This window comes from Thermobia domestica, chromosome 8, assembly GCF_964235325.1.
Source record: "Thermobia domestica chromosome 8, izTheDome1.hap1.1, whole genome shotgun sequence".
NCBI lineage: Eukaryota > Metazoa > Arthropoda > Insecta > Zygentoma > Lepismatidae > Thermobia > Thermobia domestica.
In genome coordinates, this window is record NC_137461.1 from 222,486,680 (window position 1) to 222,501,119 (window position 14,440).

Sequence of the window (14,440 nt, forward strand, 5' to 3'; positions counted from 1 at the left end):
CCTAAGATATAACCCTCGAATAGTGGTTTGTATTCCATTTTAAACTACAGTTTCCTTCTACATACCTTTACTGCTGTAAAGCAAACAAAATTAAATCAAATAAAAAAAGTAATAAATATGAGATACTACAAGAAAAGTGAGATGCTTTCAGTATCCGTATAACTGTCCTGTTTTGAGTCAGCAATTGGAGTATGCTAATAATGTGCAGAAGTGAGATAATTTTATTTATTTATTTATTTATTTTAAGTTAAAGATTTCGTCATTTTTGCCTCCGTCATTCTAATCTCAACCAACAAAAGTAATTCTTAAGTTTTAAAAAAGCACTCTCATTGTTCATGAAAATAATTTGTTTTATTGTTTATTTTTTTATGTTTTTAATAACAAAAGTTATCTTGAAACATGTTCTTAAAAACTGGGATGAATTATGCCACATTTGGAAGCCTGAAAGTAAGCATATGCTATGATTAATAAAAATCTGGTATATTTTAGATAAATGATTTTTAACATGCTATCATAAATTGGGTGAATTCACTGTTCTCCTTTAAACCAAAAATATAGGACAATCCCCAACTTCAATCTCTATAATAGGAATAAATCTTTAATCTTAAAGAAACCACTCACTGCGTTTCATAAAAATCGGAGATATCTTTACGAAATTTCCATTGATGTATTTTCTTTAAAATCGTTTATCCATGCTAAATTCACTCCATTAGTATTGATCAATTTTAACTTCGAATAATGGGGATGATTGTAGAGCCTCAGATGAAATATATACAATATATGAAAGATATTGTATCAAAATTGAAACGCAAATTATCGTAAAATATATATTTTACATCCAGGGAAGGCAAATTCACCCCTCATTTTTGTCTGATTTCAATCCTAAGCAGATAGAATTTAAGATCTCAAAGTACAAATACCCCGTTTTACGTAAAAATCGCGTGATTTTTACGAAAATTATCATGGAACGTATTCTTTAATAGAAGACCTGAAACAAATCATCTTTGTTTGGAGAGGGAGTAAATTCATTACTCACTCTTGACTGATTTTAACTTCAAGCAATGACAATTCTGGTAGTACCTCAAAAACGTATGCACCATCGTTTATCAAAATCGAACAATTTAAATAAATATTAAGTATAGATGTCATATGCTACATTTTAACATAATTAAACGTAATGTGCTTTTTCTTTTTTTTTGGGGGGGGGGGGAGGGGCAGGGTTATTTTACAGTTCTATAAAGTATCTTAGCTTCAGAAATCTTCCAAAAGTGAAAACAAGAAAATTCCTTTGGGTTCTATAACATTTTTAAGAAATGAGTTAACTCAGAAAAAAAAACACACTCTTCTTTTTCGGCTTGGGGCTACTGTAGCAAATGCCGTTGTAGACCCAGGCTCCCATTTGCTACAACCTCGTTATTTACTATCATTCTCGCTACATTCGGAAATTCGGTCTACTTTTCTTTTTACCTACTTTGCATCGTCTTCTTTGCTGGCCGAACAAGACAATTTTTTTTTCTCGTCGAGATAACTCAGTATGTGCATTTTAACCTTCAACACACTTACCTTATGAACTTTTATCTCGGTGTCAGACATTTCTCTTTTGTAAATTCCATCTAATTTCTTAATCAGGTTTTGAATATCATTTAATATGGGTTCCATATATTAATAACTTTAAATACACTTGTCTCTGAGCTCTGAATCTGTTTCATGTCTTTTCCCGCCACATTTGCGTGTGGAGAGTGTTTTTATACTCTGTTTATATCGAAGTCTAATCCAGTAGAATATACTTTGATAACTTATTCGTCTGTGCAGGCGTCTGTGTTGATGTATCACTACTGATGCTTACCAATATAGACCTGTTGCTAGTTGATATGTAAAACTGGAAAAAACACCTTTGGTTCCTGTCGTGAGAGACTGCTGTGGTACTACTGCTTGCATGTGTGTACAATCTCTATTTTATCAGTGCTTTCCTGCGAGGGGCTAGCCTTAAAACACACCCTTCTTTTTCGGCTTGGGGCTACTGTAGCAAATGCCGTTGTAGACCCAGGCTCCCATTTGCTACAATCTCGTTATTTACTATCATTCTCGATACATTCGGAAATTCGGTTTACTTTTCTTTTTACCTACTTTGCATCGTCTTCTTTGCTGGCCGAACAAGGCAGGTTTTGATTTACTAGGATGAAAAAAACATTACTTCGCGTTACATATTCATGAAGGATGCGGGATTATGGAGTCTTCCAGCAGATGTATTTGACTGGACTATTATGTTGTTACAGTAGTAATTTGTATTATTTTCATCCTAGCTTATTATTTCCTTTGAGGTTCGACCTTCGTGTGGGATTGTATGCCAAAACAAACACAAGAGCCTATGAATACTGATAATAGTTGAGAGCGTTCCTAGACTAGTTTCCTGGTATTAATGTGTTCTACACAGACTGTTCCAAAGATAAAAATTCTCTTGGATGAGCTTTCGCTACTAACAAGACAGTCTTCATACAATGTTTCTGTCCACAATATTATGAGTGTGTATGGTAAGATACAACTAACCGATTTATGTAGGAAAGTTACCTTCGAATACAAATTCAAGAGGAAACTATTTGTTTCTAATTTGGAGGCTAATAATTACAAAAAATAAATAAATAAATAAATAAATAAATAAATAAATAAATAAATAAAATAAAATAAATAAAAATAAATAAAATAAAAAAATGAGGGTCTTTGATCTGCGTAACGATTGTATTTTTTCCTTCAAAATACTCAATTATTCATTTATTGAGGAAAATTTTAGATCAATTATTCTTCGACTTTAATATTTATTTTATCTATCCATTATACATGTTTTGAAAGGTAAGCACAAAGGTTCAGTCTTATGAGTAGTTTATCTTTAAGTAAGAAAATATTAGCAGTTCGAGTTATTTTTTAATGCAAAAACTTTATAAAATTGATGATATACTCTAAATTAGATTATTATTGTTACCACCTTTATCTTAAGTTACTTTTCCCTAATATGTTTAGTGTGTAACATAAGAAGCAACTGTACTTCCTTTTACAGCTAAAATAGGCAGTTAAACTAACTCTATGGCCTATAGAACCCGGAGATTCAATGCCGCGTTTACAAAAGCTTTCCACTGATTTCTGTCCTTAGCCAACTGGATCCAGTTTCACTTTGTACTCCTATTTCTGTGAAATCCATCTTAATATTGTCCTCCCATCTGCGGCTAGGTCTTCCAAATGGTTGTTTACCGATTGGTCTTCCAGTTAAGACTTTGAAATCGTTCCTACTTTCTTCCATTTTTCCACATTATCTGCCCACCTGAGCCACCTAGACTAATAATGTTTGGTAAACCGTATACATTATGTAGTTCCTTGTTATGACGTTTCCGCCATCCAATATTCCCATTCCTCTTGGATCCGAATACTCGTCTCAGGACATTGTTCTCAAGTACTTTCAGTCTATGTTCTTCCCTCAGAGTAAGCGACCATGTTTCGCAACCCATACAGAACAACAGGTATGAATAGGCAGTTATGATTTTTTTTTTTTTTTGTCTTCCGACAAATTCTCAGTTTTGAACAAAATAATAATGAGTTATTCTTAAATATTTTTTTAAAGTGTTATATAATAAGTATAATAAAATTTTAAATACTTTTTTAGTTGTCTGATTCTTCCCCTACATTTAAAGTCATTTAATAAAATGTCATTTTCTTTTTTGTGTAATTTCAGGGTTCTGACAGAAAATCTCGAATTGGAAAAGCAATGTTCCGATTTAAATTCAGAAAAGATGGACGAACCAGGGCAAAAGAAAACTTAGCACTACAAGATATAAAGACCTGGGGAACCGCAGAAGTTGTTGCGTGGTTAGACTCTCTTCAGCTGTCAGAATATAAGGAAAATTTTATTCAACATGATATTCAGGGTCAAGAATTGCTCAGCTTAAGTCGGCGTGATCTCCGTGATCTTGGAATAACAAAAGTTGGTCACATTAAGCGTATTCTTCAAGCTGTTCAAGAAATACAACAAGGAGGATCCTCATAGAATGTTTGTTTAAAAAAGAAGAAAAAAAAAACAAGAACACATATACACACATATACATATATATTACATTCCAATAAGATAGGATTCATCAATTTTGATCTGCCTTATAAATGCAGTGATCTCATAAATAAAACTCAATGAAGAGAAATCTTTTAGTCCTCCAATGTAAATTTTATTTAAATTTGTTGATGAATGGATTTTTAATCTAATACATTGCTGCATTTTGCACAAAGTATGTGTTAGCAACAGGAGCATTAGCTAAATAATAGTGTTGATTTACTGTGATAATAATGACAAAGAATATGCTAATTCTTTTTAAAATTTCTTTTTAAGCTTTTATATACTGATGTAAAAATAGTTGTGATAGTACTTTGATCGTAATAATGTTTAGTTATATTTTTCATACAGATAATTATCAAATTCTAGGTAGTAATAATAAGAAAATGCAAATTTCTTGTCTAAAATTTCTACCTCCATTTTATACGTTTTTCATATTGTTTACTGGTCTATATTTTGATGTCTTCCAATTTGTTATGTATGAATGTATTTTATTGGATTCAAAAAGTAATATAAACTTCTGTTATAGTGTAATTTAAGTTTGTTATTGAAAATATAAATTGCCCCTTCTTGTTCCGGGCAATTTTTATTTCAAATACTACAATTTAAAATAAAAGTATAAAAAGGGAAAAGAAACACACAATTAGATTGAGAAACTTCTCTCATATATTTATTTGAAAAAAGCCGCAAATAAATTCCTACTCCACTGGTAACGAATTTAATTTCAATTTTGTAACATGTATACTTTTTCAAGCTAAGATAAAAGTTGTACAAAATATGAGAACACGTGGAAATCAATGCCACAAACAATAATATACGATGTTTTATGATTATGCTCCGATGTGTAGAAATTGGTAGTTTAATGCTAGTTGTCTTGTTTAAAGTTTTCTGTATCGCCAGTTATTTTCAGGATAGACATTATTTGCTCGGTCTTTCTATTCTATTTCTGGGCAAGGTGGAATATTTAGTATGTGTGTAATAACACGTATATATTTGTCTTCTACTTTACTTTTACCACACCCCAAACAAGTTATCTTCTAATATAATGTCTTTGTTAGTAATTTCCGTCTTAAATAATAATTTAGTCAGTTTCTTTTCCTCTTGCTATGTATTTCCTGTACTGTTTTTCTCTCTCCAATTTTTGCCAAAATTTCCTTATTTGTTTCCGTTCTATTCAGTTAATATATTTAATTCCTCTTCATACGCATACTTTCATTCTTCCATTCATTTTTCATTTCTCTTTCTTTGGTGTCCGCGTTTCAGGTTCACACAGTACAATTGAGCTCTAATAGCTATATAGTAATCGTAAGCGCTCTTGGTGCGGGAGACTCAGATTCGAGTCTACTGGGAAGTTTATGTGGTTCCAATTCCACGCTAAGCTGTAGACGCACGTCTTACATAGTCCTGGCGCTGAAATGGAAGGTAAAAATCCAAATCGATCTCTACAGTACAATGTTCCACATGAAACATTAGTGGGTCTTTTTCATAGCAATCTACTCACGTAATGACCCACGCAACACGCTTTTCTTTCCTTCTTTCTAAAGGCTCATTTTGTCGGTTTTATCCTTGCTTTTATTTGCCACCTACAATTCAAAACTTCATCAACAATATTGTCCAGGTACACACATAAAACAGTCATATAGTAAAATGTTAAATCTCGAACGCATTATCAACTTGTATTAACAAAAGAAGAAACACAGTAGCTTCCCTTAGTTTCCTGATCAACATTATTTTTACAACTTAAATCCCAAATTTCTTCTCTGTAGATTAATAGAAGCATTAATCAACAGAAATCTCTCTGAACAATGTACGAGAAAAGTGTACATACTAAATGTTCAGCTACTACTAAATGTTTAATATAGATCTTACATGTATACTCATGTCCAAAATGATTGTCGCATATCTATAACTGTCTTCTTGTAAGAATATAATTTGATAATGATTTTGCAGGGTACTTTTAATACTGATACTATGTGTATAGTCGGGAAATTCATATTTGTGGTAAATTTCATAGGAAAAAAATATAAATAGGAAAATTAGAATGAGTAAAACAAAATGTTGCTAAATTAACAAGAAAGTTTTATTTCGTTTAATTGTTCTTATTTTTTTCTCTTTTGACATGAAATTTGCCACATATATGTCTTTGCCGATTATACACATATTAACATAATAAGAAATACCGGGTGAATTTGTTATCAAATTATATTCCTGCAGCAACACATTTATAGACATGCGACAATAATTTTGGACATGAGTGTATATTTTTAGCTATCAGTCTTTACCAGAAAGTTATTAATCAGAAAGTACGGGAAAAGATCCAGTCTTATGAGTTATCTTTGTTTTAGTGAGAAAAATATTAGTAATTTGCATTGTTTTAATATGAAAAATTAATATGTTTTAAATTAGCTTATTATTATTATTTTAAATTACTAAATTCTTACTGATGTAAAATAAATCAGTAATATACATTAATAATTTAAGTAAAAACACATACACATTATGATTTAACATAAGTATAGCTTCAAACTTTTGTTTTGTATGTATGTAAAAATTATTATACGCTAAACATAAAGTCATTAACATTTCGTAAAAATAAAGGAACTTCCATGTCAGTGTATTACGAGTAAGAACAAATATGAAATACGTAAATATACTTCTTTTTCCTAGCTTCATAATACTAAATTTACTTTTGTATTTGTATTTGTTAAATATTATCTTGTTAGCAAAAATACAGTTTTCTGAATGACAGGTATTTTGCTTGGACTATTTAAAACTTTTTAATAGTTGTATTACATTCTATTCTTAAGAAGAGTAAAGATGTTTATTTCTCAACTATGAGTAAGTGTAGCTTAAAAAATTATGAGATCACTGCTTTTATATAGAACGTACAATATTTGATAAACATAACTGAAAATTTAGAAATGGTACCATGTTATCAATGCATTGATTTAATAATGTTTGTATGTTTCCCTATTCATATGCATATCCCTTTTATTAGCACTTAAATACTGCATATATATGACTAAAAATGGCAGTAATAATATAAATAATTAAAACATCTAAGCGTAATGTAGGATAGTTTTTCGCAATAAATGAACTTATAATATTTGGTAGTTTAAATGTAAACTATAACATTTGTGTAAGAAAAATATTAGTTTAGCTTCAACTCATAGTAGAGATGTCATCACAGTATGATAATCTATCTATCTATCTATATATATATCGCTGAATCATTTGAAATCATTCAAGTTTATTATTATATTGTAAATAACATTCAATGACTTCACTTGCGTAAATATTATTTTATACTTGTATTTTTCTCTCTCTCTGTACGTGTGTTTCCCTCACTTTCCAAATCGAATAACAGTGTTCTTTTCTAATTTTGAAATTTATATTATGAAAATCTATAGATATATTTTGTATACTTTTCTTACTCTTTATCTGTCGATCTTGCCAAATACTTCCCTATAAATTTCAATGGTAAAAAAAAAATGTGATAAAAGAAGATTTTAAAAAATGTAACATTCCAGAGCTAGTTTACTATTCTGATCACTGAATAGTTCCGTTAGAGAAAATAATGATCAAGAAATTAAATCATTTGTTTTATTCCAAAACAGTGCTCAAGACACATATTCACGTAACTCAAGTTGATAACGTACTTTGTCACTCTAGAACATGTTTATTGTAAATGCTGCAAATAGTTTCTGTGTAACTATATAAATAATTACATTTTGTATTCATTATAATAAATACTTCCAGAAAATAATTATGTAGACAAACCATAATGTAATCAGGCCCATAATTACATCTCTGATTCATCAATATTACTAGTGCAGTGTTTTGAAGCAAGCAATATCGATTTTATAATCCCAAAGTTGTATGGGTGTTGAAAGTAAATGTTAGGTAATGTAGATATAGACTTCAAGCTTGCTGTTGATTTTCAACAATTTCTGTTATATGTATTGTGTTAGCATATTAAGCTAAGAGTGTGCTGGGATTGCGTTGTATAAAAATTAGATATCTATTGTATGCGAAAAATACTTTTAGTTACTGCGTATGTATTTCCAATCCTAACACAATACACCTCTGTTTAAGATCTGGATATTTGGCCAGAAGTTATCAGAGAGGCTTATATCGGTGACATATTAACTAAAACATTCAAATGAATGTATGAATTAAATTATTACTTAGCTGTTGTGCCTGCATATGGTTTCTTTAATCATAATTTTCAATTTATCTCTTCATTTTTTCATACATATTTTTTTTTCACATAAAATCCATCTCGTACAATGCCATAATCAGTTAATATATTACTATACTTAAAGCCATACAAACTCTCATCTTACTGTTGACAATTCAAAGATTTCTTACCCAAAAATTTGCCCACCAGAACTTCATGCACACCATTTTCTTTTTTTTTTAAATAATTACAAGTTACAGTTACAGTTACAGTTTTAAATAATTACAGTTACAAGTTGTATAAGTTACAGTTAATATTCACCAGTACCCAAGGTGAAAATAAAAAATCCAGATATTGATCACTTACAGTATGAATAACAGAGCATAAGAAAACCTTTCGCTGTAGTATTCTTCAGAGTGCTAAAAAAAGAACAGCTCAAAACAATTCATTTACAGGAATGTATAGTTTCATTATTAAATTAGAAAAAAACATTGACTACGGGAAAGCATCAATGTCTCAATAATGCAGAAAAAATCACCTTAAATAGCTATAAATAATTTGTATGAATTTAAATCGTGGAAATTATAAAGTAAACTTATGTAATGTATTTAGGTCTTCCCATCCATATGATGTTTCGACTCCTTGAATTTCCAATGTCACCTGTAATAATGTATTTCTAATTATTAGTTACTTAACATCCATAATTCTTTTCGAAAACCTTAATAATTCTTTTCATGTATTATTGAGAAAAGAAAAATTAATTTCATACTAAAGAAAATTCTTTGTCAAGGATGGCAGTTATATTTCTTGTATTCATTTGCTTAAAGGAGAAAGTGATCTTAACTTTATTGAATCAATACTACAAAATATTGTAAAGAACAACGTATCTAGAAACGTTTAAATAAATACAATTAATCTTAATATATAAGATAATACAATTGCATTATCCAAGTACATTCTTAGTGTATTCAGGTATGATTTTTTGTATGTTATTTATTGTAAAATACTCAATACAACATGTGCTTCTCTAATTGTGATGCATTTAGGAAGTTAAAGCTGAATTCTGCTACAGAATTGTGTTTATATAATATTCTTAAAAAAGAAAGTCCCGATAAATCCGATATTATTCAAAACTAAGATTAAATCGCTGTTTTAGTACAAGACTGCTTCACTGTGATATTAGTAAACCTGTACAGAAATTTTTAAAAAATGAGGACCATAACCTTTAGAAATTGTTTTGCCTACCAACTTTGTGCTGGGAAGTATGCTTCATTACTATGAATTTTCGTTTGTTACTATAATTAAAACTGAGTTTTCTATATGTAAATTAAAGCGCGAAAGAAAGCAATATATACATATATTTTATGTCAAGAAAACAAAATTTTGCTAAACATCAACATCTCTTCCAAATGATTTTAACTCTATTTTTTATTAAGTACTCAGATCGTGTATTAAAGAAAATGGCGACAAAATACTATCTTTTCTACATGCTTTTTTAAAATTAGAAATAAGATGATTTTAATTTTTTTACAGAAAAATCTCTTTAACAAGCATCTTCAAAATAAATATTATGTTGTTCAAGCAATATACATACACACATATATATAAATACATACACATATATATATTCATAAATATATATATATTAATTTCGTAATGTGTTCAATCTAATTGTTATGTATTTTCTACTATAACTTTTCATACCTCTGACATAAATGTTTTTTTACGACTCTTCTGATACTGTTGAACTTTGAGAAATGAAAGCTTGTTGTTACTACTGTTAAATATAAATATATTTATATATATACTCTTATGTGTTTGTGTATGACTGATATAGTAGTTAACTATAGAAAAGTATTCAAACAATTTGGTAAGAATTGGATAAGTCCAAACTATTTCAAGATTAGAAAAGTATTCACCCAATTGTATTTCAATATTCTTTTCTTCAAATGAATAAAGTTTTACTGAAAAAAAATTAAGCTAATCCATCATTTTATTAATCTTTATCAACCAGATCACAAACCCATTTTAACTTTAATTACAGCTACTACTTTAGACTTATTCTTTTCTTACCAAAAAGAAGTTTTGTGTCATTAATATCTAAGACAAATATGTCTTAGCAAGTAATTTCTTTAGATTGTAGAGAATTGTAGACGCTGGTTCGAAATTCTAAGTTAACGTGTCATTGTTAAAATAATAGTTGTTGTAATTGTTAATATTGTTCAGCTTTTAAATAAAACAACACTGATATGTATTGTATAAAAATAAGTTCAGTTGTAAGCGAAGTTACTTTCCAGTGATATTGAATGCTTCACTTTTAGTGAAAAATGGAAAAAGGAACTAGTACAAAAATATGGTATTTATGTTAGATCACAAATGGAGCAACCTTATTCTGATTTTTATCCTAGTTTGAAACATTTTATTCCGGAAGTCAAAACTTGTTCTTGATCTTTAATATTAATCAAAATGTTTTGGTTCGTCTCTTCTGTAATGAACAAGTTGGTGTTTTAGTTCACGGCCTACTTTTTTTAGTTTAAGGTCCCACGATTATGCGGATTAAGAGACGGTGATGATGAATTGGTTAATAATGGTGGGATGACAAAAGTGGGGAGAAACGGGAGAACCCCGAGAAAACCTATGCCCACAGTGTTTGTCCACCACAAATCCATTTCATAGGAGCTGGGATTGATCCAGGAACCCATGCTCTCGGCCTACTCCAAGAAAACGGATATTAAGAGGTTTTAGTAAAGTAGAAGTGTCCACATCGTTTGTCGTGACGCTAAATGCATAATTAAAATTTTAGGAATCGAGTTAAATAAAAGTTTAAAGTTTAAGTGACTAACTAAACAAAAATGTATATCAAATATGCAGTGGAAAACACGATTCATCAAGGTCATTTCCCAGGGTGTATTGATGGACGGAGCAATTGAATAAATTTAAAAGAGACGATGATTTACCCCCCAAAAGTTTTAAAATTCACTTCCGTTCAAGAGTTATTGTGAGGAATAATGAATGTACCAGCATTACAATACTATAAGCGTCACTTGCATGATCCTGATAAAGTTCTACAAGATATTGCCTTACAGCTTTCCTCTTCCAATGTTAATAAAGAAATTCAAGTTTCCATGAGTAAATGACCATGAGTTCATGTTTTCACGAAATAAAAATTCGTGAAGCATAGGACTCGTCAAAAACTTATATAAATCATATTTCGACTTCAAAAATGATAATAGACGTGGGAAGATACCGTAAAGCAGAATTACATGCAACATTCAAAGTACGTTTGTTAAAATTCCTTGTGTAGTTCAAATATTTTCGGCAATCGAACTGATTACATCGTTGGGGAGGGAGTGGTTATATAAAATAAACGCGAAAGAAAGATGAATGTTATACAAAAGAAAATAAGAAAACATAGAAGAACATTTTACACTTATTGATGATGTTTCATATAATACTTATATATTAACGACTATTTTCTTTCTAAACAATGAACAAATATCTGTGGTTTAGAAAAGGAAAATGTGCACATAGGTAAATGTTTTCCTCTCTTTCTTTATTTCTATAAATTCCCCGTCCTTTCACGTTTTCCTTAAGTAATCATCCCGCACCCGATTGTGTCAGTAGTTTGAATGATGAAAACGTTACAGCTACAAAAGAAGAAAAACTTAACGTAACCCACCTAAAAGTTCATCGAATTTTATTATGTTTGTTATAAAATCATCATGAGATAGTCTCTTCGTTTTCTTGATCGAATGACACTATAGAATTTCCTGACAAGTAACATTTTTTGTCGAGTGTCTGGATTCATTTTGTGTGTGTGTTTGTTTTTTAGTAGAATTTGGTTCATCAACTTGTCTTTCTGATAATAGTTTCTCTTTTAATTTATTTTTTAAAGTTGTAAATTCTGTGTGTGGGTTTCCTTTACGGGAGTAGGCACATACCATTTCCATGAATATAGTTGATAATTATGTAAACATTTGGAAATAATACACTCAAAGATACTCACTTTTGCTTCTCTAAATTATTATAGGTCATTTACAAAATTATATTAAGCATCGTCAGGATCACCAAGACTTAAGTAAGGAACGGTCTTTGGTAAGGAAAGGGTAGATGAAAATTAAATGTTTTCACTCATAAATAAAAATATTTAGTTAATTCATGTGTGTAAACATTCAATTTTCATAGACCCAATCCCTACCAAAACAATGTTCCTTACATAAATCTTGGTAATGCAATTAGCGAAAATTCGAAGTTGAATATAATATTTTAAACAAATAACCTAAAAAAGAATTTTGAAGAGAAAAAAAATGAGTGTGGAAGCCCAAGTAATATGAAAGTTTTACAGGTTGTTCTATGTTATTGAGTTTATTGATAGGATTGCTTTTCAAGTGTTTTTCTTTCTCCCGTTACATTGTACAAAAGCTCCTTTTTCTCCTTAAACGTTGCTCTCATTTCCGAAGTATTTAATATCAGGGATAGTTAACGTTTTCCTTGATATGTAGAATATTTTCTGTAGTTTTGTGTATAGATATGTATACTGACATTAAAAAATTACTAAAATAATGTTATTGTTACCAATGAAACGATTGTAGATCCTGTGTTCATGTAGTATTGCTCAGAAGTAATAATATTAACTGAGAAATTAAGATTATTCATAAAGAAGGAGTCGAAATGTATCTCTACATTTTCTGTTCCATTTCGAATATTATAAGCTGATTTTTTAGTCTATTTAAAAGTGCTTGATTTTTAATTAAATAAAGAAAAACTAACCTTATGAGCGTTTACTGTAATACTTTTCACCCAATATTTCGCTTTCGTTTAATGCTGAATGTTTTCTTCAGGGTCGAATACACTAAGAGAAAAATCTTGAATGTTCTCTTGCATTACATTATAGTTTAATTATTCTTCGTTCGGATAAGCAAGTGTTGAAGTCGTTGTCTTAAACTTGATGATAAAAACTGATAAAAAGAAAATCGATGATAAAAACTATGTAAAAACATCACTCAAAATAATAATAATAATAATAATAATAATAATAATAATAATAATAATAAACCAAATAGCCGTATAGAATTCCTGCTAATTTTCTGCATTCAATACTTATTATGAGTTGAATGCTTAAGAATTAAACTGCAATCTCACGTAATATCTAGGCTTTTTCTTAGGAAATGCGACAACAGCAAATGAAAGCTAAATATTGGAAGAGAGAGAACACAAAACATACATAAGGTTAGTCTTTATTTATTTCATTATAAAATAAGTGCGTAAAACATGAAATCTATAACGTTCCTCGATTTTAGTGAAGGAATTATATAAAAAATTATTTCTGTTCTCTGTTCACTAACATAGTAGCTATTCTTATCAGCAGATTCACCCTGATTGTGTCTTTAAAAAGATAATTATCAGCTGTCAGTTACAACAATGTTGTTAAACGTTAAGACTATGCGTACCGCGCAAGTGAAAGAATCACGGCTAAGAACGCCACTACCGATGGAGTACATATAACATCCACTCTTACCGGGGTGATACGTCTATTTATAATTACGATAATTTTTAACGACTGTATATTCCTCGAAGAGCCGAAGTTTATTTAAATGTAATAGAAAATAAAATCTTGCCGAATTTCTTATTTACGTTTTACGACTGTAATCATTATCAAACAATGTTTTTGATGTTTTATTCGTATATTTACAAAACTAGTAGACAAACTCAGTACAGTATTGAAGTAACGCAGAAAAAATATTATTGCTAGACTGACGAGTACTCAATCAATCTTCTGCTTACCGAGCGACAAAAGATTAAGAGTTGAATATCAGCTAGTCCAGGTATCAGATTCCCTCTGTATTTTTCTAACATGCTTCCGTACATATTTTTTTAAAGAGATATTGCTTTTACCATTATTGTTTTCCAATGAGAAACAAAATATCTTCGATCAATATATTTTGGGTAAACATCTATATCCAGGATATAGGACTCTTGTCACTAATTTATCATATTTCCTGTACCTTGCTTATTCGATGTGCTTTAACCTTTGTTTATGTCAGGATTTCTAACGTATTTTAACCTTTCTTTGTCAGGATTACCCACGTATTTTAACTTCTGCTTATGTAGGGATTCCTTATGTGTTTTAACCATTGTTTATGTCATGATTCCTCATGTATTTTAACCTT

The 14,440-nt window shown here is 29.8% G+C and overlaps 1 protein-coding gene across 1 annotated transcript in view; it reads left to right on the top strand.

The window, feature by feature from the left end:
• LOC145693445 (diacylglycerol kinase eta) overlaps positions 1-13,318 on the top strand; it is a 462,730-nt gene extending 449,412 nt beyond the window's left edge. Inside the window, exon 25 of the mRNA XM_081769445.1 lies at positions 3,722-13,318. Within this exon, the coding sequence (XP_081625571.1) occupies positions 3,722-4,033 (312 nt within the window). The 3' untranslated portion in view covers positions 4,034-13,318. The remainder of the gene's footprint in view (positions 1-3,721) is intronic.
• The last annotated feature ends 1,122 nt before the right edge of the window (positions 13,319-14,440 follow it).